At 38.9% G+C, this 22,751-nt stretch overlaps 1 protein-coding gene and 1 long non-coding RNA gene across 2 annotated transcripts in view; one reads left to right on the forward strand and one right to left on the reverse strand.

Annotated features, from left to right (window-relative positions):
- FAH (fumarylacetoacetate hydrolase) overlaps positions 1-18,972 on the reverse strand; it is a 20,027-nt gene extending 1,055 nt beyond the window's left edge. The window contains exons 1-13 of the mRNA XM_075207490.1: positions 18,764-18,972; positions 16,225-16,335; positions 13,264-13,385; positions 12,270-12,319; positions 11,419-11,509; positions 8,934-9,031; positions 8,805-8,857; positions 6,488-6,587; positions 4,190-4,320; positions 3,403-3,478; positions 2,680-2,726; positions 2,332-2,433; positions 1,040-1,157 (exon numbers count right to left, since the gene is read on the reverse strand). Of these exons, the coding sequence (XP_075063591.1) occupies positions 1,040-1,157; positions 2,332-2,433; positions 2,680-2,726; positions 3,403-3,478; positions 4,190-4,320; positions 6,488-6,587; positions 8,805-8,857; positions 8,934-9,031; positions 11,419-11,509; positions 12,270-12,319; positions 13,264-13,385; positions 16,225-16,335; positions 18,764-18,844 (1,180 nt within the window). The 5' untranslated portion in view covers positions 18,845-18,972. The remainder of the gene's footprint in view (positions 1-1,039; positions 1,158-2,331; positions 2,434-2,679; positions 2,727-3,402; positions 3,479-4,189; positions 4,321-6,487; positions 6,588-8,804; positions 8,858-8,933; positions 9,032-11,418; positions 11,510-12,269; positions 12,320-13,263; positions 13,386-16,224; positions 16,336-18,763) is intronic.
- Positions 1-22,451, forward strand: part of LOC142151646 (uncharacterized) — a 175,261-nt gene extending 152,810 nt beyond the window's left edge. Inside the window, exon 2 of the long non-coding RNA XR_012691224.1 lies at positions 21,905-22,451. This is a non-coding gene — a long non-coding RNA (uncharacterized LOC142151646). The remainder of the gene's footprint in view (positions 1-21,904) is intronic.
- The last annotated feature ends 300 nt before the right edge of the window (positions 22,452-22,751 follow it).

Genomic DNA, 22,751 nt, shown 5'->3' on the forward strand with positions numbered 1-22,751 from the left:
CATGTCTAACAGAGGAGATATAGCAGAAATCTCCCTTTAAGCTAAAACTATGCAGCATCGCAGTCCCCATAGATTAATATGGGGACTGCAATGTTCTGCAATGCAGAAAGCTTTGATAAGCTTTGCATTGCGCAGGCTGATAATGCCATCTCATGCCATCTCATGATGGGGTTACCTGTCTTTACCTATGGGATGCTGCTGAAACCTCTCCAACTTCGCAGAATCCATTACAATGAGTGCACATGCGCACAGCACTTCCTCTTAGCGCTGCCGGTAAATAGGAAAATTAGATCACAGCAGAGGGGTCACTCCCAGAGTAGCCCGGCATGATCCTTTTGAGCGGTGCTTAAATATGCAACTCTGCGGTTTGTAGCGATACATATTAGTAGCACCGCAATATATTGATCCATAGACCCCATACTGTGGATATTTAGGAGTCTTCCTAGCAATACTCCTGGTATCTAGTTCCCTCTCAGTCCTCATTGAGTTCTGTTTATATATAGTTTAAGTTCTTCTTAACTAGTGCTAGAAGTGCTGCCAACTACTAATAGAAACGAGAGCTATTTTGGCCCGTTGGCTAAAATTACCCTGTCCACCTGAGCGCAATAGATTTGTAAATAAGATATATCCACAGACAGCATATCCTACCTACAGAGTATGTATGACACAGATGGTGTCTTTGCCCTGTAGCTAGGAAGGAGTTAGTTAGCCATTAGTCTATGGAGAAGAATTGTGGTGATTGACCACCTACAGATTTAAGGTTACACACTACAAGCTAATATACTGGGGTACCTTCTCAGTGCCAGAAAATGGCCATCTGTTGTGCAGAACTCTCCTACCTAGCCTTACAGGCTAGTCAGGGCCAGAGAATGCTCTGTGTGGTGCCCTCCACCCCTTAGAATATAATTCCTTGTGGGGGCATCAGTGGTTTAGGTGCCCCCAAACCATTGGCACCCTAGGAAACTGCCTAGGTTCATTGAATAGCATTAGGGAATAAAAGGTTAAAAGCCACTGGGAACAGCAGCACACACAGAAGTACCTCTCATAACTACAGTGTCTCCATCTCTTAAGAATGTCCGTGTGTGACCATTTCCAAGGTCAATCGGCTTAGACCCTCTCCAGGAAAGTTCCAACATGGAGCCAAAGCTTTCAGGGTCCTGTGAGTAAAAACATTGGTTTGAGATGAATAGCAATCCTGAGCTCAAAGAACATTTGTCTGTCTCTTAAAAGAAGTCATTGTGACTTTCTTGGTGTCGGATAAAATCTCTATAAAAATTAATATTTATTTATTGCAATTTTTGTAACTCTTTTTTTGTAAGAGGTTTTGAATTTAAGAATTTATCATAGAAAGTATTAGCAACAGTGACACCTACGGTCTATCATTGCAGCATTTACTGTATGCATCCAATATATTTGTTCCCATAGAAGCCACCATGAATGATACACAAATGATGGACTCCCATGACAAAAGCAAATGAACTACTGTATACATGTTATACTTCTGCAATAATGATTTGTGTAGGTGGTCATGCCCACAGAGAGCACTTGATATATTTATATAATTAAATTTGCATTTCGTTAAAAATTGCAAGATGATATAAAAACATAAAACATAGAGGAGACATCTTGAATATTAATATTTGTATGTCAATCGTGTTGATTGTATCTTTTCCTGTTGTTACAGTTGACCAAGAAGCCTGGGTACACAGAGTACTGCCAGGAAGAAAATTGGGACAATTTTTAAAAAAATTCAGGACCAATAGATATTGGGGACAGTCAGCAGCTAAGCAGCTGTCAAACTACATCCATAAAGTCCCTTTTTCTAGCTCTGCAGTTTTAAATGAGATGCCTATTCAAGGCGCTAAATTCATGCGCTTCAATTGTCCTTTTCAAAGCGCATTAACAATAGAATGAATGGTTTCTTATAGGTGCACTCCCTCCATTACGCTCTGAAATTTGCATGCCGTGTTTAACATTTTAGAATGTAGAGCTCTCTATCTCTCATGGGTTAACAGAGGGCTACCAATACTGGATACAATTAGAGAACACATAAAGTGAATAACTAGCTGCAAGGTGCTTGGTTTGTGTTTAACACCTAACGATGAGACCATTCTTCCATATAGGACATAACATCTACCTGATGACCAGAGAAGGCTCCGCTAGATGGAAAGCTGCCTCCAATCTTTGTGTAAATAGAACAAATTATTATCTAAGCGATATTATCAACTGCCAATAAAATACATATTTTTAGTAGAGGAGACAGTATCCTATCAGCGACATTTATCATGGCTTTATTAATCAATGGTTACAGACAGTATAGTTTATGGTTACCGGTCCACTTATAGTTCCAGATGCCAAAAGGTCCCCGGAGCGAACATTACAGCCTGTCACTGTATGGTGAGCCAGCTGCTGCTTCATATTCCAATACATGTACTGCAAGACAGAGAGTCCCGTGATCACAGTGTATGAGCTGTGTACAGATTCAGGCAGGATACAGCAGGCCTGACACAATGCTTACTTTTAGAATGTTAATAATTTATTATCATAACCACGTATATGTTTCAGGATGCTGCGTTGGCTGGCACCATGGGGTGCTACTGAAGTAGGTGATTATGGGCAGTACAAAGTAAGTGGCCTGGGGGGCATAATTGTAAATCCAGACCTGCATGGATCACTTACCTTGAAGTTAGATTTGCATATAGTCACTGGCTCCTTCATCTCATCGCCTGTTATAAATGATTACACGATTACTGCAGATGTTTGCCATAACAGTTCTATTTTTATAGTGCAAAGTGAATAAAACAAACAGATATATAGCGCGGCCATCAACTATAAACAGCCGGGGGAGCTTTTGTAGGCTGAACAAACACTGATGAGAAGACAGACTATCAATTAAATAGCAATGACATCATTCAGGCATTGAGGCACTAGTTCCCTAATATAGATCTATAAATCGATATATATATAACTCCATATATATATATATATATATATATCCATCTCTCTATAGCTATATCTCTCCATAGCTATCTGTCTCTATAGCTATCTAACTATCTACACACACACACACACTCTGTATAGATATATAGATATATATCCACAGAGTGCAATGAATAGAACAGACCACCACCAGCACTTGTAAATTTTAAGTATGTAAAGGATTTATATAACAAATCAATACATTACAGGGTCTAAACCCAACGATTGTTTCAGTCAGTGTCTCTGACATTCTTTATATAGATGTAACATATGACTAATAATTATAATTATAAAAATGTGTAAAAAAACAGTCACTGACTCCACAGGTAGACAGACAATGTGGAATCCTTGGAATACATCTCATTTTTCTTTCCAACACCCACAGTAATCAATAATGCAGATTTATTAGCCAATGCAATTTACCTTGAAGGCAGACAGACAAGTTAATATTGAATGTGTAATTGCTCTCGTCCCGGAGATACGACAGTGGCACAGGATCCTGCAAGCAAATTATGTGAGCACAACAGTCAATGAAAGGTGACCAGTGGGCAGAGTGCGGGGGCTTGTCTAAAGGAATAACTTGCACCACATAAATTGTGTCACTTCATTACAGAACGGGGCATATAAAGCGTGACAGAGGAAAAACATTTACTTTTATCCACAGAAACCAATTCGATCTTACCAATCATTTTTCTAGCACCAGTTTTCATTATATGTTTAGCTGTATGCACAATCTTTGCTTGGTATCTACAAAGAAATTAGTTAAAAGGGGTTTCTATGTGTCATTTCCATGTATATTCAAGCTGGGCTTGTTGGTGGCAGGTTTGGAGTACACTGCTCAATATTCGGATATCCATCTTCTTTTAATTTATTGGTTTGTATATGCACTCATGCAACTTTTATTAAACAGAATGCTTTCTATTAATGGCTTTCTACTGGGCTTTTAAAAAGGGGGCTTCAGAGAATTATATTTAAATTATCTTTAAATTATCTTTGGATATGTCACAGAACTGCTCTATGTGGTCAATGGTATCCAATGCACAGAGCTAAGCTAAGCAATATCCAAAGGCAATAGAAATAAACAACTGTAACTGGTAGCCTAGCAAATAAAAAAAACAAATGGAAAACTAACATTGCAAGCGAGACAAGTAAATTAAAGTAATAGTGTGTTCCTAGCATAAAACACATCCGCTTTTCTGGTTCTGCTCACCTGGACTGGATTTGGCAGCACATAAGGCATCAGGGCTTCCATCGGTACAACCCATGGAGATATAGTGGTTGCAAAGTTTTTACTCAAGAATGGCCCAAGCGGAACATATTCCCATTTCTGGATGTCTCTAGCTAACGGGGAAATGACAGGTTATATTCCATGGAAAACAAATAATATTAAAAAAATGGAAGACGAAGATAAAAAGGAAATAAACTAATATCTCACAGTAATCATCAGATGGAAGACGTTGTGCAATACCATCTCACAGTTTGTATATAATGCTGTGTGCATTGGCTACATATACAGAGCACTTAGCCCCCCCTATTGGATGTATGAGGTAAAACACTTAAACACTGACATTTAGTAAAACTCAGCGGACCTGATTCATCACAGCACGTATCTCCCGATTTTGAGTGTATCGTACGCAAAATCCAGAACCGGATCATACGCCAGTAAAGGCAGCCATGTCTGCTTCGTCTTCGTATGCAAAGGACACTTACTACAGCCACCGATTTCAGGTAGTGAAAAGGGCGGGTAAGGGACACTTGGCAGTGGTCAAAGTATAGTGGCCATGCCAAGAGCGTGCAGCCGCGTCAGTATCGAGCTCTGGGCATAGCAAATGTACTTGTTTGTCTTCTGTATCTCTTGCTCCAGCCACAGGGCTAGTCCTGAGTACTACTGATGACAGTCTCGTATGCATGATAGAAAATGTGTTTGCCGACAAGAGGAACTGTAAAAAAGTATTTTATGTCCAGTAGTCATTAAGAACACCCTAATAAAAGTTTTTATTTTATTTTTACTGTTTTATCATTAATGCCTATATTATTAACAGGTGACATTAATTCAATATTTTTTTTTTTCTGTGCATTCTTTAGCGAATTTATAATCCACATAGGTATTGTATGTATCCTGCTGTGTTCAGTGTAGTAGAGCTCAGCAGACCTATACCGGTATTCATCACCGCACGTATCTTCGGATCCATCCCTTGCTGAATTTAGGAGTGCTATTTGCGTGCGTTTAAACAAATGCACGTTGCGCCCAGAATGCATGGCTTGATGAATCAGGCCAACCATGTTCATTAGAATATCATAGATTGTAAGCTTGCGAGCAGGGCCCTCTTACCTCTCTGTCTGTATGTATTACCCAGTATTGATTTATTAATGTTTGTTCCCAATTGTAAAGCGCTACGGAATTTGCTGGTGCTATATAAATAAATGTTGATGATGATGATGATGATGATCATAAACTCATCACATACATTATGCCCCCTACCCACTGGTGTCAAAATACATGATTTTAATAGTGTTTTTTAAATGTTACTTAAGCGTATAAACCAAGTAGCCACTAGTATTTGCACTTGCTGTGTATATAGCTGTGCTGTTTATCCAACACAGCAGCTCCACTTACATGCGCTCACATATTGGGGTCAATGAATTGTGGTCCATTGACATCCGCCCTCCCCAAGTGCAAGCACTCATTAACCCCTACATCTCAAATGCAATCACGTTTGACATCAGTGTCATTGGCAATTAACAGAGTACCAGTGGGTATGGGCCCTACAGAGCACAGAGAATAAATCAAGAAAGTAAATATACATGGAGGAACAACAAGCTTTAAACCAGTGCTTAGGTGGGGAAACAGTTATTAGATTATCCAAGATTTAGTGGGCCCATCAGCATGACTGACACGTATGTACTTTATTTCCCCTACAGGTTGCAAACTAATTTCCGAAAAACATCTCTATACTGTACAGTATTATATATCTCAATTACATGTTTGGTAAACATTAAATTTAATTACAAAAGTGGGGCCTATAAAGAGATCTCATGCTGGACACTCATGTGCAGTTCTTATTTCATTATCTCGCCTTGTTAATAAGCATTAAAATGTTTTTTCCAGTCTCACAACATATTTCAGCACTCACTCAGTGCAGCTGTCATTGATAATACTTAAATAGAGGTGGATGGCCAGATTCATTAAGGCATGCAAAACTAACGTACTGTGCATTTTTTCAAAACACACATAAATCAGGAGCAGATGTAAAGATACGTCTGTTGATGAATACGGGTCTAGGTGCCTTCTGCTCTAACAGACAATACACTGCAGGATACGTCCAATACATATGTGGAATATAAAGTCACAAAAGAACGCACAAGGAAAAAAAAAAATAATGTCACCTACTAATAATATAGTAAACATTGAAAAAAAAAGTTTTTACAGGTTAGAAACTTATTATCATCGGTCTTACAGAAAATATTCCTCTCTTTGATTTCTATAATAAGCTCCCGAGATTCTTACCACTCCAGTCATTCATTAACACCATGCCAAAGATGTGCTCAGCAGCTTTCTGAATGGGAATTGGTTTTCCTAAAGCATTTCCAGGACCCACAAAGAAAGCCTGTGGAAGACAGCAAATCCAATGGTCATGAATTATAGAGGTTGGGGCACGTCGCAAAACAAAACCACAAATTTGATGAAGACTCAAGTTCATATCCCAGCATCAGCTCTTTGTAGCACAAGACAAAGACAGATTTTCTCCATGCGAAACCCAGGCACAAAAATCAACGTTTCTATGTAGAATTACAGTGATTTTTACATTGTTGCAACAATGTTGCATCTGTCTGAAAAACTATGTACTCTTGGCAGCCTGCCCATTTCTATCATAGTGAACAAGGAAGGGAGGGGGTGTGAGGGCTTTGACTACTCTATTTTCAAACTGAATGATTAAATGTTGACAGTTTACAAGTAGATACAATTATTTTTATAATAGAGGGCAACAGAAAGGTTAATAATAATAATTCTATCTCTAATCGCTAAGAGGTATAATTTGTGTATACACTTTAAACCCAAACAATAGTAGCAAAACATTGAAGGGAGCTGATATTGCACAGATTATAATCACTGCAATGAACAGGGTAATCTTAGACACAATTATAGTTTGGTGAACAGTCAGACTGTATAAGAATTAAAAATATACAGAACAAATGTATTGGTGTTATACGTAAAACATACAGAAAAAATACATACAAAAGAAATGCAAATCAAAACAAATCAAGTAACCAGTTACATAGGTATCAGAATGTTCAAACTAGATGTGATCTTTCTATGTCCAACTGCAGCTTCAGCAAGAACTGCGATGGACATTTTTTTGTTCAAGTGTTTTGCTGGAAATGTGCATTAATTTCTCACAGTTTAAATGTTTTTATTGTGATATTGCCATAAATGAAATGTATGAGTGGACCCTATCAACCCTCTGCAATCCAAGTTACATAGGTACCCAGCGACTAACTAGGTATCCAATTCAACCAATCACCTATTCTGCTCTAATCTATTTTAGAACAGTGTAAAATAATATATGTTGTGATCCGCCAGCACCTTCTCCAATAGGTAACTGAATAATCCATAGTAATTGTAAGCTCAGCACTGGATCTTCCCTGCATCTTGAGCTTGTCCACTGTACTCCACTAGAGACCCCGTCCCTCCCACCATAACGGTTACCAAGTGGCTGCTGTCAGAGATTTATGAATGTAATGGGAGCAGTCACAATTTAAAGCTTTGGACTAAGGTAAGCACGGATTTCAGCCTCTGACACTGTATCAATAGGAATTAAAACAACTATCACAGCTGATTACTAGCATTCTGGAGTCGCTTTGGATAAAGTATATATAAGGCTCCATTAGTCAGAAATGGATGCAGCAAAGTAAACAGGTGGACATTAGACAGAAGGTATATTACAAGTTTAATATTTCCCTGCCATACTTATGCTTGCTGTGCTAAACACAATTTGACAATATATTCTTTAAAGGAGCACTTCAACCTACGCCGCTCCTCCTCTGCTTCCCCTCTCTGCCTTGCCCTACACTGGCTCCCCATCCCCTACAGAATCCTCTTCTAACTCCTTACCACCACTTACAAAGCTCTCTCCCAGTCTACTGCCCCCTACATCTCTGACCTCCTCACCATTCACACTCCAGCCCACTCCCTGCGCTCTGCTACTGACCGTCGCCTCTCTTCCACTCTCATTACCACTTCCCACTCCAGAATCCAAGACTTCTCCCGAGCTGCCCCCCTACACTGGAATGACCTCCCTCGCTCCATCCGTCTCGCTCCCAATCTGTGCTCCTTCAAACGAGCACTTAAAACTCACCTGTTCCTTAAAGCCTATCAACCATCCACTTAACCCCTCATCTACTCTGCTCGCTATTCCCTCTCTCCCCTGGTATCACCGCTCCCTCTCGTGTCTGTTTCGTCCACCCTCCCTTAGGATGTAAGCTCGTTTGAGCAGGGCACTTCTTCCCTCGTGTCTCCCCACCTGTTCTTCTGCTCCATCCTTACTCCATTTGTCTGTCCCGGAGTTTCTGAAGCACTGGTACTTTATGTTTATTGTTCTGTACTGTTTAACCCTGTATGGTTTACTGTTTGTACTATGTACAGCGCTGCGGATACCTTGTGGCGCCTAACAAATAAATGATAATTATAATAATAATAATAAAGTTTAAAATGTATTACTCAGCTCAGTAGCACAAATCCTTTGATATATCTTACTGACAAGCACTGTCTTTCTTTGTTCCTAAAACCAGAACTGAGGAACCACATATTGTCTCTAAACTCTCACCATTTCTAACTCAATGTCCAGGAGTTTGCTGGCCTCAAATGTTGGTGGTTTGTCTGTAATAAGAAAGGAAATATCAGCTGGGTAAATAAAGGGATATTTAAAACTAATCAGGACTAGTGCTCAACTTACCATCACTTGACCTTATTTGCCCCTTTGGTCTCCGGATGGGAGTTCCAGATACCACCACAGAAGATGCCCGTCCATGATAACCAACAGGAAGATGCAACCTATGTAAACGGCACCAAGAGCGACATTAGGAAACTGGTGAAATCCTAAACATTCCTCCATGTTTAGAAGGAAAAAGAACAAAACAAGGGTCATAATAAAACAAAGTAATAATAATAAGAAAAATGTCTGTTATCTAGCATGTACTTTATCCAAGACTGCAAACATATCATCAGGCAAAGTAATTAGTCATTTATCTATATTACCTTTAAATAACTGTGTCATATCCCCAGTGCCAAACACAAGACTTGCAAACATTTTGTTCAATTTTCCGTTTCATTATGACCAAGATAAAACAATAAAGAAACATATCATCCTCTCCATCATATTGCTGAGTGTTTTGTATAGAGCTATAACACATATACAGATGCCTACTTCTATCAACAGCACATATAAATTGTCTTTGTCCATTTTCTTGTCATCTGTGGATAAGTTTGGTTGGTTGGTAGGAGCCAACTAAGATGGCTGCTCGCTCACACATCGTGCTCTCATTTTCGGCTCCAATCATACCACCAAATGGCCCTGTTTTCAGACGCCACAACAGCTCCAAGGGTGCCCTCTATGCTCAACCAACCATTGTGAGCCATCCATCAGCTTTGTCAGGACTTACAGACCCGGGGGCCTGAACCTCCCTGTCATGTAGTGACAATCCATATGGTGGCCTTCCTTCTCCTCGGACCTGCTCCATCAGCACCACTACACTCTTTGGCCTACTCCAACCTATCTTCCTCCCTGTGGCATCCCTCTCCGGTAACCCCATTTCCCTGCTGTTAACAAATGAACCCCCCTGAGACAGGTGCCGTGCTCCTGGATTACTCTCTTTGTGTTTTCATCTGTTTTATCTATATGATAATATCATGATATGATGATATGTGAAATGTCAAGTTAATTATCGCTTGTGGGCAAACAAGGTATTAATATCCCCTCAACCTGTCTGCACCTCGTTACTCACAAACTGCGGACTATTAAATCATATAATTTTTCTATCCCTCTGGTTTCCCATATTTGTCAGTCATATTTAAGCTTGTATATATTCTATTTTGAAAGTAGTTAAAATGTCTGCCAGCACGTATTGTTATCTTGCAGACTAGTCCATTGTTTCAGTCTAGGCAAAAGGATAATTGTCCACCAGTCCTGTATGAATGTACATCACACTAGGAGGTCTCATGTATTAAGATAGGGAAAAGGCCCACAGACAGAGCTCTTTGTTTAATTACAGAGGACTGCATTGTGTATTTAAATGTAAATGTGTCTGGATTGTGATCTCTCCTGTTTAAACAAACTCTGCTGTATAGCCACAGAACAATACCTGTTCCTAATTAAATCAGGAGTGACTCATCTGCTATCCCTTTGTCTGTATGTTTACCTGTGAAAAGATAAACACAGAAAAGGACCAATCAGGCAGGTCCTGGAATTGCTGATGAGGTCATTTTTGGGCTCAAAAGAGAGCTACAGAGAACAGCAAATTGGCATTCACTACCAAGTTGCGTTGAGATATAGATAGCTGCCCCCGACAGGAAGGGGACAATCGGTCCCTGGAGTATCTACCTCTCCAGGTCTTGGAGAGCTGTGTGTGTCCACCGAATGCGGAGTGACAGTGAGGGCCGCTGCGTTTGCTGGTAGTCTTAAAGGAGAGAAGCTTGGATTGATAGACAGCAGTCCCTGAAAGTGACAAGGTTACTAGTGAGGTGTTTTCATTATACCCTGTATGTTGTCTGTGCAAGACTGTAGTGTTATTTGTTGCAAGTTATTATTTAAATATGTGTATTGCTATTTAGTGCTACCATTTTGTTAAATAAACTTATTTGTTTTATTTCGGATATTTGCCTGGGTGATGTTGAACCTTGGATAGGTACCGGGTAGGTCAGCTGTGCAGCGCAGAAGGTTACGTTAAACCCGGTATCCACACATCGCTCAACTAGCCTATCAAATTGTACTGTAGTATATAGGGAAAGGAGGGGGTTAAGTGAGAGCCCAGACTACCCTCCTTTCAAATTCATTTGATACATGTCCACTGAAATCAGCAACACACAATTACACACTTTCAGCTTATGTAAATTGGGGCATATTAAGTAAAAAATGTCTATGTACTTTCCATTTAACATTGTGATGTCCTCATAAATTATACTGCCACATTGGTGTAACAGTTTAAGCAATACAAACAGATATTTTTTACATAAAGAGCTTCTTCAACTGTGTGATTATCACTAGTAATTGTGAACATTAAGTGTCTCCAATGCAGTGGTTTATAATCAGGTGGCATTACTTCCGATCCTGTACATTTCTGCATCTTGCCAAAAAAAGTGACCGTGTTGCTGAACACAGACAGATCGCCTCTTTGCAGAACACAAAAGCAGAACACGCACACACAAGGTTAACTAAAACTCACCAATTCGGCATCAGAGCATTTTCCTTCCCTCTGAACATAATCCCCACATTTGTAGCATGATCCTTAGAGGAATAGAAGTCAGTGTAATCCCCTGCAAGGCAAACACCAAAGCTTTGTTAACACTGGGGGCTTCAAATGAAATGGCTGAGTTAACAGGTTGACAGATTTTGCATCCATAAGTTAAAAAATATAGAGGATTTATTATATTAGATATTTTTTTAATGTATTTATCATATCCATTAAATAAAACTGAAAGATGTTCAGAGGAGGAATCTATTCCCACTGCATAATGCTCAGTAGATTTTGTTTTGGTAGCAGAATTTTGTGAAGTTCATTGGAAGCATGGAACCAGGTGAGTAATGCTCCATCACCAAGAGGCCTCATAGTAAAAATTGCAGGGTGGGCGCAGCAATGTTGATCTATCCTCCAGAGGTCCTAGTTCTGCTGTTCGGGTCATGTGTGGAGGCCCTCGCAGGACAGTGAAGTCCTGTTAGACTTCCAGTTCCACTTCATCGACCAACGCCCAGGAATGTTTAGCCTGGTTCCTGGTCATGTTATTGTTGCGATAACAAATCATGTAATATTTGTTCACAGAAACAAATTTACTAGCAGGAACCCATTGTCGAACCTCGCAGTTATTTTAGTTAGTGCTTAGTTTCAAAAATAATAAAAACAATGGCTCCTGGACCTGTATCTACTTCAAACCTTACAAATGTATCATATAAATATATATAAGAAGTTATTGCATTGTCTTGTTTCTACTAGAAATAGCAGTGCAGAAGTTTCTCATCATATTTTAATCAGGGGTATGGTTATTACAATCCACTGTGATTCCAGGCAGTAGTACATACCAATATTTGCTGGCAGATGAAGCTTTGCCCTGGATTGTGGCACAAATGCTCTAAAATGACATTAGATTTAGATTAGTATTATAATCCTCATTAAACACAGAGTATGCAGTTAGAATAATATGAAGCAACATGTAATCCATATATCGGCCAAATTCACAAAGTATAATCCAGATCAAGTTGAGCAGTGCCCAAACCAGAGGACATTACCAGTTGTACACATATTATGACACTGCAGGTTTCTTGTGCATGCCTTGGATATACATTCTATTAGACCCGATAGGTGGTACTACTCACTGTCGTCATTCATTCTAAAGCTTAACAATTCTTTACAAAATAAAAATCAATCTTCCCTGCTAGTCCAATTATTAATTATCATTATTAATTTTTATTCATAAGGCACCACAAAGTGTCTCTAGCGCTGTACAGGAACAAACAATAGTACAGTACAAGGTGAAAAAGCACGGTACAATTAACAATAAGCACTATAACTCCGGAAGCTCAAAGCATAGCTAGAGAGAAAGGGTGAGGGTGAGGGATATTCAGCACAAGCTGATAACCTGAGCTCAAAAGAGTGGGTGCGGATGACATGTTGAGAGGTGCAGAGAAAAGCAAGAGGAGTCAGAGGGCAGAAGGCTCAAGAGGAGGTGGGCTGAGTAGCTGGAGAGCAAAGTTAAAAGTGGTGGAAACAGGAGGAGAGATGGCAATTAATGGCAGTATTCTACACTAATGACAGTGGATCAATAACATGATCATACTTATTAGAGAATCTGCAGTTTACATTGCAGCAATAACAGATGGACAACTGACCGCTTATAAAAAAAAATCATGTTTGCAGAAGCATGGCTGTATGGTGTAAGGGAGAGCTGTCAGAGATATAATTGAGGTGAGTGACCCAGAGCACTGAGTAAATAGAGATCATGAGTGAATGAAAGGAGATTCCAGAAACTGATGCAGAGTACAAGGGCACAGTGTAAGTAGTGCGGGCTCCCCAGACCTGGCACGTAACTCTTTGTTGTCCCTGAGTGTGGGCTCCGATGCCGCCAGCAGCCTTTGAAGAACTTGTCTGACCTCTCGCCATGCATTGTGCCCAAGAGCCATGAAATTGTTGAGGGTTGGCTAGAATAAAACAGAAACAACGTGCATTTAATACAGCGCAAGCAATACATATACTGGATCATTTGCTAAACCACAGCACTGTAATATTTATTGAGTTTTTTTTTTAGTTATGTTATGTTTATACAGTACATAGTCTGGTGGTGTAATGATTTTTAATGTATCTGATGCATGTAAATGGACTGTACCGATGTATTCATTTCCACTTAAAGTACACGAGGATAGTATAACAATTAGAATAGTTTTAAATACTTGAAATATTTTTTTCCTGGTCTTATGTCTCATTTAAGCGTGGTACATTACACACGAGGACCTGAGAAAATGCAAGCTGATCCATACATTAGTAGTAGTGAGATTCCTCTATAGATCTTACATTCCTTCCTTCCACTTAGCTGCAGAGATGTGACACTGTTAGTGATTGATGTGTTACATTGTTGCATAGCTCAGCACTGTTATCCATCATTACACTTATCATGGAAAGTAATGAGTGAATGTAATTGTCAAACAGGTGGAATTGGGGGTAAAGTGAGAATAACTGGCATGGAGGAAGCCTATGTACATCATCCAGTGCTACAGGCCGTGTGTTAATGAGTGTTTATTATATATGGTGCAATCTGCAACCACCACTCACGTCTGAAGTAACAGTTGGGACCTACTGAAGGAATAATAGCAGCTAATGCCTGTGTCCTCATGATCCAGGGTAGATTAACACTATAATTAATGCACCTTACACCGATGCATATGCACGTCCATGAAAGTGTCATCTATGACAACACAGAGCATGAAAAAGATTACAGAGTCCAATAGCTTGCACTAACTGCACAGCAAATGTAAAAAGTATGTCAAACATCTCATGTTTTGCTGCAGTATGCAAGAAATATATTATATATATATATATATATATATATATATACACACACAGTTATTATATTGTGAATTACTGCTTTTATATTTATTTTAACTTCAATGGTCACACATAGCAACCAGATACTTATTTTCATCAATGTATTAGACTCATCAAAGTTAGACCCCGAATGAGTTGAAGCACAAGGTGTGCTGTTCAGGGTCAATAAGCCATCCACGATCCCATCTCCACCTGACGCCTCCCTTCCAGTCACCACTATACTGTTGATTGCAGGAGACAGCACCTACACCTCATCCTGCAGTGAATGCATTAAAAGAGTGAAGCACAGGTGATTGGTGCACTGTCAAGAGACTGTAGTCCATGTTATTGTGCAAAAAAAGGTTATCTCACTGATAACCCCCTCTTGTCAGGAAAGATGTCAGTGGCGCTTTTCATAAGTTTCTTAAAAACCATGTGTAATGTTATAATACTTTTCATACATATTTTATGAGTAATGTTCTGTAAAGCGATTGTAAGTGCAACCTAAGAAATGCAGCCCTATATACGGACTATTCTATTGATATCCACTGGAGCTCACAGAGGTGGGGAAGGAGGAGGGTGATGAATATTACAGATATACAGTGACTGATTTATCTTCAAATGTAATGTGAATGCAACTTGTGTTTAAAACAAACTACATGTAACTTGTAAGCACGTCCATCTGTATTCAAATACAAGTGGATCTCAAAAACTGATTCCATTTGAATCTGGGTATAAGTACGCTCTGGCTATACGTTGTATGCAGGCAGACAGAACACAGTGCAGGATACACACATGCATATCTGCAATATAATGTCACATCAGAAGGCATGCCAAAAAAATGTTTTATGAAATTAATTTACAACTCTTAATACTATAACTATTAATAAAAATAACAAAATAAAAAAAAAAAATGTGCATTTTGCTTTTACATCAAATACATAAATCAGGACGCTATTAATGCGTACTGTACATGAAATTCATTTTTATATTTTCTCTTACTTGCAAACACATGTCCTAGTCATCGCTATCAGACGGCACTTAGACCTGCTTTTCAGCTGGTGCAAGTCGCTACACCGATGACTGTTTTGGAGAACCGCGACCTGTGTACCCTCTGCAGCTAAGACCAAACTCCCTTACGGGGGTCCCTAGTGAATACCGGGGGTACGTTAGACTCCGCGCCTCCCTGTTCAGTTGCACTAATAACGGTTAGCAGCAATCCCTGCTATTCTTTGACAGCCACACTGGAGCCTTTGTCTCAAGGGATGGAATCCCCATTAAAAGCTGCAACAGAAGACTCCAACTCTGAGGACTATACGTCTTTGTGTGCCCACCAGAAGCATTGGGTACCGCCACTGTTCATCCAGCAGTGAGATACTGGCAGCGAATCAACTCTTTTGAGGGCTGCCAATTTCCAAAATCTCTGAGGATCCATTGGTATTTTCCAAAATTGTATACCCTGGTTCATCAACTGTGTTAGATTGTGCAGTATAGTGTATAAACTGTGGGTAAGGTGAAGCCACTCTGTAAGATTGATTGATTTAAATAAAGGCCAGAGTTGTCCTGGCTTAAATATAGCAGCCTAGGGGCACATAACCACACTGGTTGTTAACCTGGTAGTTAACAACTGTAACCGAAAATGGAGTCCCGGTGAAATAGCTCGGGACAGACATAATTACGCTGACATAAACAACAGGGGTGGCGAGCCACAATTACTGGGAATTGGGTTCTTGACATGAACTCCTTCCTATAATCAGTAATCATGGTTACTGGGAGTATGAGCAGACTTGGGACCAAAAGGCAAAGTGACAACTTGGTCTAGCATGGTTGTCCACCTAGCATGGAGCTATTTACTTAATAAGACATGTACAACAGTATGCTGCTATAGGGCTTTCATGGACCAGATAAATTATGACTGACACAAAGTGAAAGACATCATTAATGAAAAATATACTATACCTCATTGAAAACATCTTGATTTGCCGACAAGAAAGGGCCATTGAACAAATGCCTGATAGCACTAAGATCTAGAATTTGGTTGCCAATGGCCACTCCTATCCGATGTCTTGGCTGCAGATAAGGAAAAGAAAAAAAATAATTTATTTTCGTTTAATGTTAAATGATTGGTCCCATTTATCAGCATGGATCTATTGTACAATAAAATGATCTGGCTCTTCATTCTTGATTACATAAATATTAAATTTACATTTGTCACATGCACTTTTATTTCGTTCAACCACCTGAAACAATTAGGCAGAAGTCTGAATTATAAGGCCTTTGTGACTGTAGGTTATATATCCGACTGCTACTGGTTTCACCCCTTCACTTGAACATTCAACCAGTCTGTGTCATATAGCAGCGGTATCATAGAAGACACTAGAATGGATTAAATAAAGAGTGAAATTATCTCATATTCTATAATCATTACTAGGGGATTCTCGAATAACACCACTTTTTACTCCAATTTTTTGTTCCTCTGTTTTCATAAGAGTCTATCATCAGGGGGTTGATTCAAATTTAAGAGCAAACAGAGTTGTAGGGAACAAAATTTGCACTTGAGGAGGGTGCATCCTAGCCCAACTCTAAAATGAAATATAAACAGAGCATGTAAAAATAAGGTATGCATTTGCACCTCTTAAAGTGCAACATGGTTTACTTGGCTGCAAATTCTGCGCCCGGGTGAATCCGCACTCAATTCTAAATCAGCCCCTGCGTGACGAACGTGAAATAAATAGCAACCAAAAGTAAACGTCATCCATGCTAACTCGTATTCATATATTACATGCATGTTTTTTACTTAACAGTGGTTACTTATCAAGTAAAGACAGAGATTATCTACCCATACACACTCTAGAAAAGATTTTAAACAAATTCCATTATTGAAAGTATTACAGTGCCCTCTAGTGCTCCAAAATAAAAATATCTCTTTGATCTATGAAAAAAAATTCAGTGGAAACGAAAACCATATGTAAACTTTGAAATGTGATCCCGTAAGCAAAGTTAAATTCTAGCTCATTAGAATACAGGATATAAACACAGTGACATCGTTCTATGAAGCCATATAGACAAACCTACACTTTAATAGCCCAGGCAGTCATTACATTGGCAGTGCCAGTAGAGGTTTTAGAATGGGGAGAAAGTACCCTCTCTCTTCGGGCATCTCCTCTAAATTGCAGGACGCAACATGTCCAGGTGAGAACTTTGTCTCTGCCATTCCTGTAATGGTGTCACCTAAGGCAAGATTTTCTCCTGGTCTTGTTAGAGGAATAGCACTGACTGAATCAGATGCACTAGAGCATTAGGAAATGGACATCCAGTAATGTCATAATTGTGACATCATCAAGGTTGAATTCCTAGCTAATGGGAGCGTTTGGGTGGGTGCAGAGGAGACCTGGCATGCCTACTAATATTAAATCCAGTTGCATTGAGTTTATTAGCTGCTGGCAATAGAGGGGGCTATAACAGTCTAATACAGATCATCATAATCATGCCTGGTTAAAGGAAATATATTGGAAATTCATTTAATATGCAGGATACATTTGACATCACAAACGTCCTGCTTGACAAGAGTCTCAAAGTACTAGATTGTGCTGTTGCATGAACCTGCTCCTTCCACTATCTAACTCTAAGGGGTAAATGTATCAAGCTGCGAGTTTCCGGCAGATTTGAAAAGTGGAGATGCGGGTTTGAAAAGTAGAGACGTTGCCCATAGCAACCATTTAGATTCTAGTTATCACTTATTTAGTACATTCTACAAAATGAAAACTAGGGGCCTGATTCATTAAGGATCTTAAATTAAAAGGTATCTTATTTCAGTCTCCTGGACAAAACCATGTTACAATGCAAGGGGTGCAAACAAGTTTTCTGTTTTGCACATAAGTTAAATACTGACTGTTTTTTCATGTAGCACACAAATACTTGATAGCTTATTTGTACAGTGAAATTTAAAGTTGATATTTGAATGCTACATGAAAAAACAGTCAGTATTTAACAGAAAACTTGTTTGCACCCCTTGCATTGTAACATGGTTTTGTCCAGGTGACTGAAATAAGATACCTCTTCATTTAAGATCCTTAATGAATCAGGCCCTAGAATCTGATTGGTTGCTACAGGTAACATCCACACTTTTCAAACCTCCAGCTCGATACATTTACCCCTAAGTCTGTTACCATTTATAATAGCACAGAAATAATTTTGACAACTGTATGATGCAGGCATGTTATCTTTCTTCACACAGTGTACAATGCTTTAACATTTTATACATTTCACTATCATTACCAAACAGAAAAGAGTGTAGACATTTAAGAAATACAAATTTATAAATACATAAAAGAATAATAATAATCTCTATAACTTTTCTTCACAATTATACCATATTGTATTAACCTCATGTCAGTTAAAATACTCAAATGAAAAACAGATGTTATACTAAATACAATCAGTTGCATAGAAACAAGTATTGCTAATAAAGTCAGGCGATAATATGATCAATATTAACCTCATCTTCTGTAGAAAATATACCATATGGCAAATTCTGGATGGGAAAGTCGGAGCCTGAATCTACGGGGATGAAAGACATTCTCAGCAGTGAGGCAGGAAAGTTACACCAAGTTCTGTCTGATACTCAGATAACTTCAGATGTGTCAGTAGAAGGGAGATTCAGACATGCTGAGCTTCCTCTTCCCTAACCAATCCTGCAAAGAGGAGCTTCTCCACCCACCAGACATCACTAATCATAACCAGGATCAGCATGACTCAGCCTGTTGCTGGGAGCAAAGTGCACAAGCAATCCCCCAAATTCAGAAGAGGTTGTTCTCCTATGCAGCCTGTTTTATTACCTCCACCTGGTTGCCACATATTGTAATACAAATATATAAACCTTAGCTTATATTGTGTATTTGCACGGCTACTAGAGGTGCAATTTCAGAAGGTTCTAATTTCTTCTATGCTTTATCAATGCGTCAAATCCAGAATAAGTTTCCAAAAATGTTTTTTGTATCATGAGAGGCCAGTTTTTGTCAGACATGTTTGCTAAAAATGAGTACAAATACCAGAATATATCTGTCCCTTTTGCACTAAGAAATTCTAGTTTTCTTTTTCAGGGTACTATTTTTTTTCTGACAAAAACCCATACACTTCATGCTAGTAATGCATTGTTCTAAATAGATGTTCTATATTATCTAATGATCCCTGAGCTGAGTGAGGGGGGTTGTGTGCATGTATCAGTCTCCCGAAAAGTCATTAGTAAAACCACAACTTCATCCAGGATATCTTTAATACATGAGATATCCTGGATGAACAACAACACATAACACATATAAAACAATTATATTAATATACTTACATTTCTGTAAACATGCTGCAGTCCTCCTCTCACTTGAGGTGCCCATTATATTAACCAGTGCTTTTTTTTGTCATAGAACTCACCAGAACTGAGTTCCGGCACCTTTTTTTGACGGATTTTCCAAGTTTTAAAAGTAAGTTTTGAACATTTCATGTTTGGTCCACGTGGACTTGATTTGCCCTGTGGAGCATAGCAGGTCGGTGGCACAATCATTAAAACAGTGCACGCGGGCTGCTTGTGTGTTGAGTCCAATGCTTGCGTACTTCGTCCGCGCTGGTTGTGATGGCACTGCTCGACTTGTGGCGCTACTCAGTTTGTGATTGGTCGTGTGGTCCCATAAATTGTAAGCTTGCGAGCAGGATTCTCTTACCTCTCTGTCTGTATGTATTACCCAGTATTGTTTTATTAATGTTTGTTCCCAATTGTAAAGCGCTACGGAGTTTGCTGGCGCTATATAAATAAATATTGATGATGATGATGATGGTCGCATGCTGAGTGCTTACTGCAGTGGTAACCGTTCTGTTTCGGTATATAACTGAGGTGTGTAGGTGTGTGTACAGTGATTGACTACGTGATGTGAGTTCCGGCACCTATTTTCTTGCAAAAAAAAGCACTGATAATAACTATCTAGACTGGTGGCAAAAAGGCGAATTTAGCTCTGGTAGTATATAGGAAACCTCCCAACTGTCCTGATTTAGGCAGGGAATACTCGATTTGATGGAATTTTGTGCCAATTTTGGGATAGTTGGGTGATATGTGCTATGTATATTATTAGGTCCATTTATTACTATAAATAGCAGACATGCATGCATCAATATATGTATATAACTGATACTGTAATATTGCAGTGAGCACTAATACTTGTTTTCAGTGTCCCCTCTATGAATTATAATTTTTAATCCCAGCCCCAAAAACCAATGAGAGATGACTTTGAAAAAAGGTTATACCTCAACTTTTAATAAAATTCAATTTATAATAATAATTTTATTATGTTTTTGGATGGGTAATGCAAACAACATGAGGGTTAGTCCGTAGCCCCTTCAAAGGCTTCTTCATAATGGAAGTTCTTGCAATACTAGCCACAGCCCCCTTGAGATCATGGGGTCCCTGACATGCATCCACTCTACCCTGCCTGTGGACTGCCCTGCCTGTTATAACTGCTCTTATCTTATTAGATCAGAAAAGCTGCACTCCGTGTATCAAGGATGTGCTCATTCAATATGTCATTTTGTATGCTGTAGATTAAACAGTCATTAACTGCTGCAAGCAGGGTATAACTATAATGGGATTTTATTTGTTTCAGGGTATACAATTGCCGTTGATGATGCTATACAGCCAATAGAGGGCAGTCTAAGAGTGCCTTAGTGATGTACCCTGTACAAAGCATCAAGGAGCTCAAAATACATTGTGGTCACTGGAAGGCAATACAGTTCTCTGTAAACAAAGCTCTGAATTATAGCACTGGTTGACCACATAATGCAGCCACTGCACCCAGAAGCATCATCTCTCATTTCTGCTTATTTCATGCTGCACTTCCACTACATAGAAGATACAGTTACTGTACTTTGTGTTGTTACACAAAGATGATGAACCAAAAGCGCCACAAAAAGTGTTCATGGTCAGTTATCTATTGTATAACATTACCTATAGAAAAAATAGATAGTGTCCGTAAAATAGGATATGTATGTAATAGAACATTTCTTGTTTCCAGTCAAATCATGTAACATAGTTGAGACAGTTCACATTATCAGTTGATATTACCTCTAAATATATTACAGGTTTTTCGTTGACTTCCCATTATATGTTTAGCCATTTTCTCAGATGGAATCATATTGATTTTTAAATGATTTGCTCTAGTACAAATATAGCTAACTTGTCTAGGAGGACAGGGCCACCTTAACAACTTTATGGGCCCCCGGGCAATGCAGTGTACCGGGCCCCTAAAAAAAATATATATATATATATATATATAAATTGCGTGTGTGTGTGTGTTTGTGTGTGTGTGTGTGTAAAAAAAATATATATGTATGTAAAAAAAAACGTGATTATATATATATATAATCACTTTTTTTTTACATATATATATATATATATATATATATATATAGGGGCCCCCTTAACTTACCTTAAGTCCGATCCTCTTCTTTTTTCCGCGCCGCTGAGTCTCTTCTGCCCTCTTCCGTGCTGTGGTTGCAGTGAATGCTGGGCGTGACATCACGCCCAGCATTCACTGCGAGCACAGCATGGAAGAGGGGACCAGGGAGGGAGCCGGATCACCGCTTATGTGACCGCAAGGTAAGTATTTAAAAAGGATTCGGACGGGCCTCCCTTGCCTGCAGGGCCCCACTTGCCTGCAGGGCCCCGGGCACCTGCCCATCGTGCCCAATGGAAGAGACGGCCCTGTAGGAGGAATAGGTAAAAGTGGTGTCAAGATTAAGTATCTTTCAATTTTTTTTTTTTATAAATACTAAATACATATTATTCTTCTATGACCCTGATGACATTTAGATACAAAAATTACATTTTACTGTAGGTTCACTAATATTTGGAATATGGGCAGACTGTTTTTTGTATTAGATTCTGCCCACTAATGTTATCCACCATTAACTTGATAGACTTAAGAAAATTGTGAGTGTATCCTTTTCATAAATAAACCCTGCTTGTTTATTGTAATAGTCTGAATGTAAGCATTTAAAACATTAATGTAAGCATTTAACACATGTGAGCATTAACAGATTTGAAGTGCATATAAACAGTTTATGATTTTCTATGTTAAGTACAATATTAAGATCTAGGACGTTGATGGAATATTTTCTTGCTGTATGAATAAACGTAAAATGATGATTTTTATTTATATAGCTGATAAATTGCCTTTCCATAAATCATAGCTTAAAACTGACATCGCTGCAATACAATAAAGTAATGCATAAACTAGCACAGACCAACGCTAATAGATACTGTATAGCCTGCATTCTAGACACTGTGCTAGTAAATAATACATATAAAGATTAGTGTCTTGGCACCATTAAATAGTCAAAACATGCATGAAAAATCATTATATACCATTATATTTCAGCAATAAAATGGGACTAAATAGTCCCATGTGTGCCTTTATCCAGCCTCTGAATCCCTGTTCCCCCTT

Source organism: Mixophyes fleayi, chromosome 4 (assembly GCF_038048845.1).
Source record: "Mixophyes fleayi isolate aMixFle1 chromosome 4, aMixFle1.hap1, whole genome shotgun sequence".
In the NCBI taxonomy this organism is placed as follows: Eukaryota; Metazoa; Chordata; class Amphibia; order Anura; family Limnodynastidae; genus Mixophyes; species Mixophyes fleayi.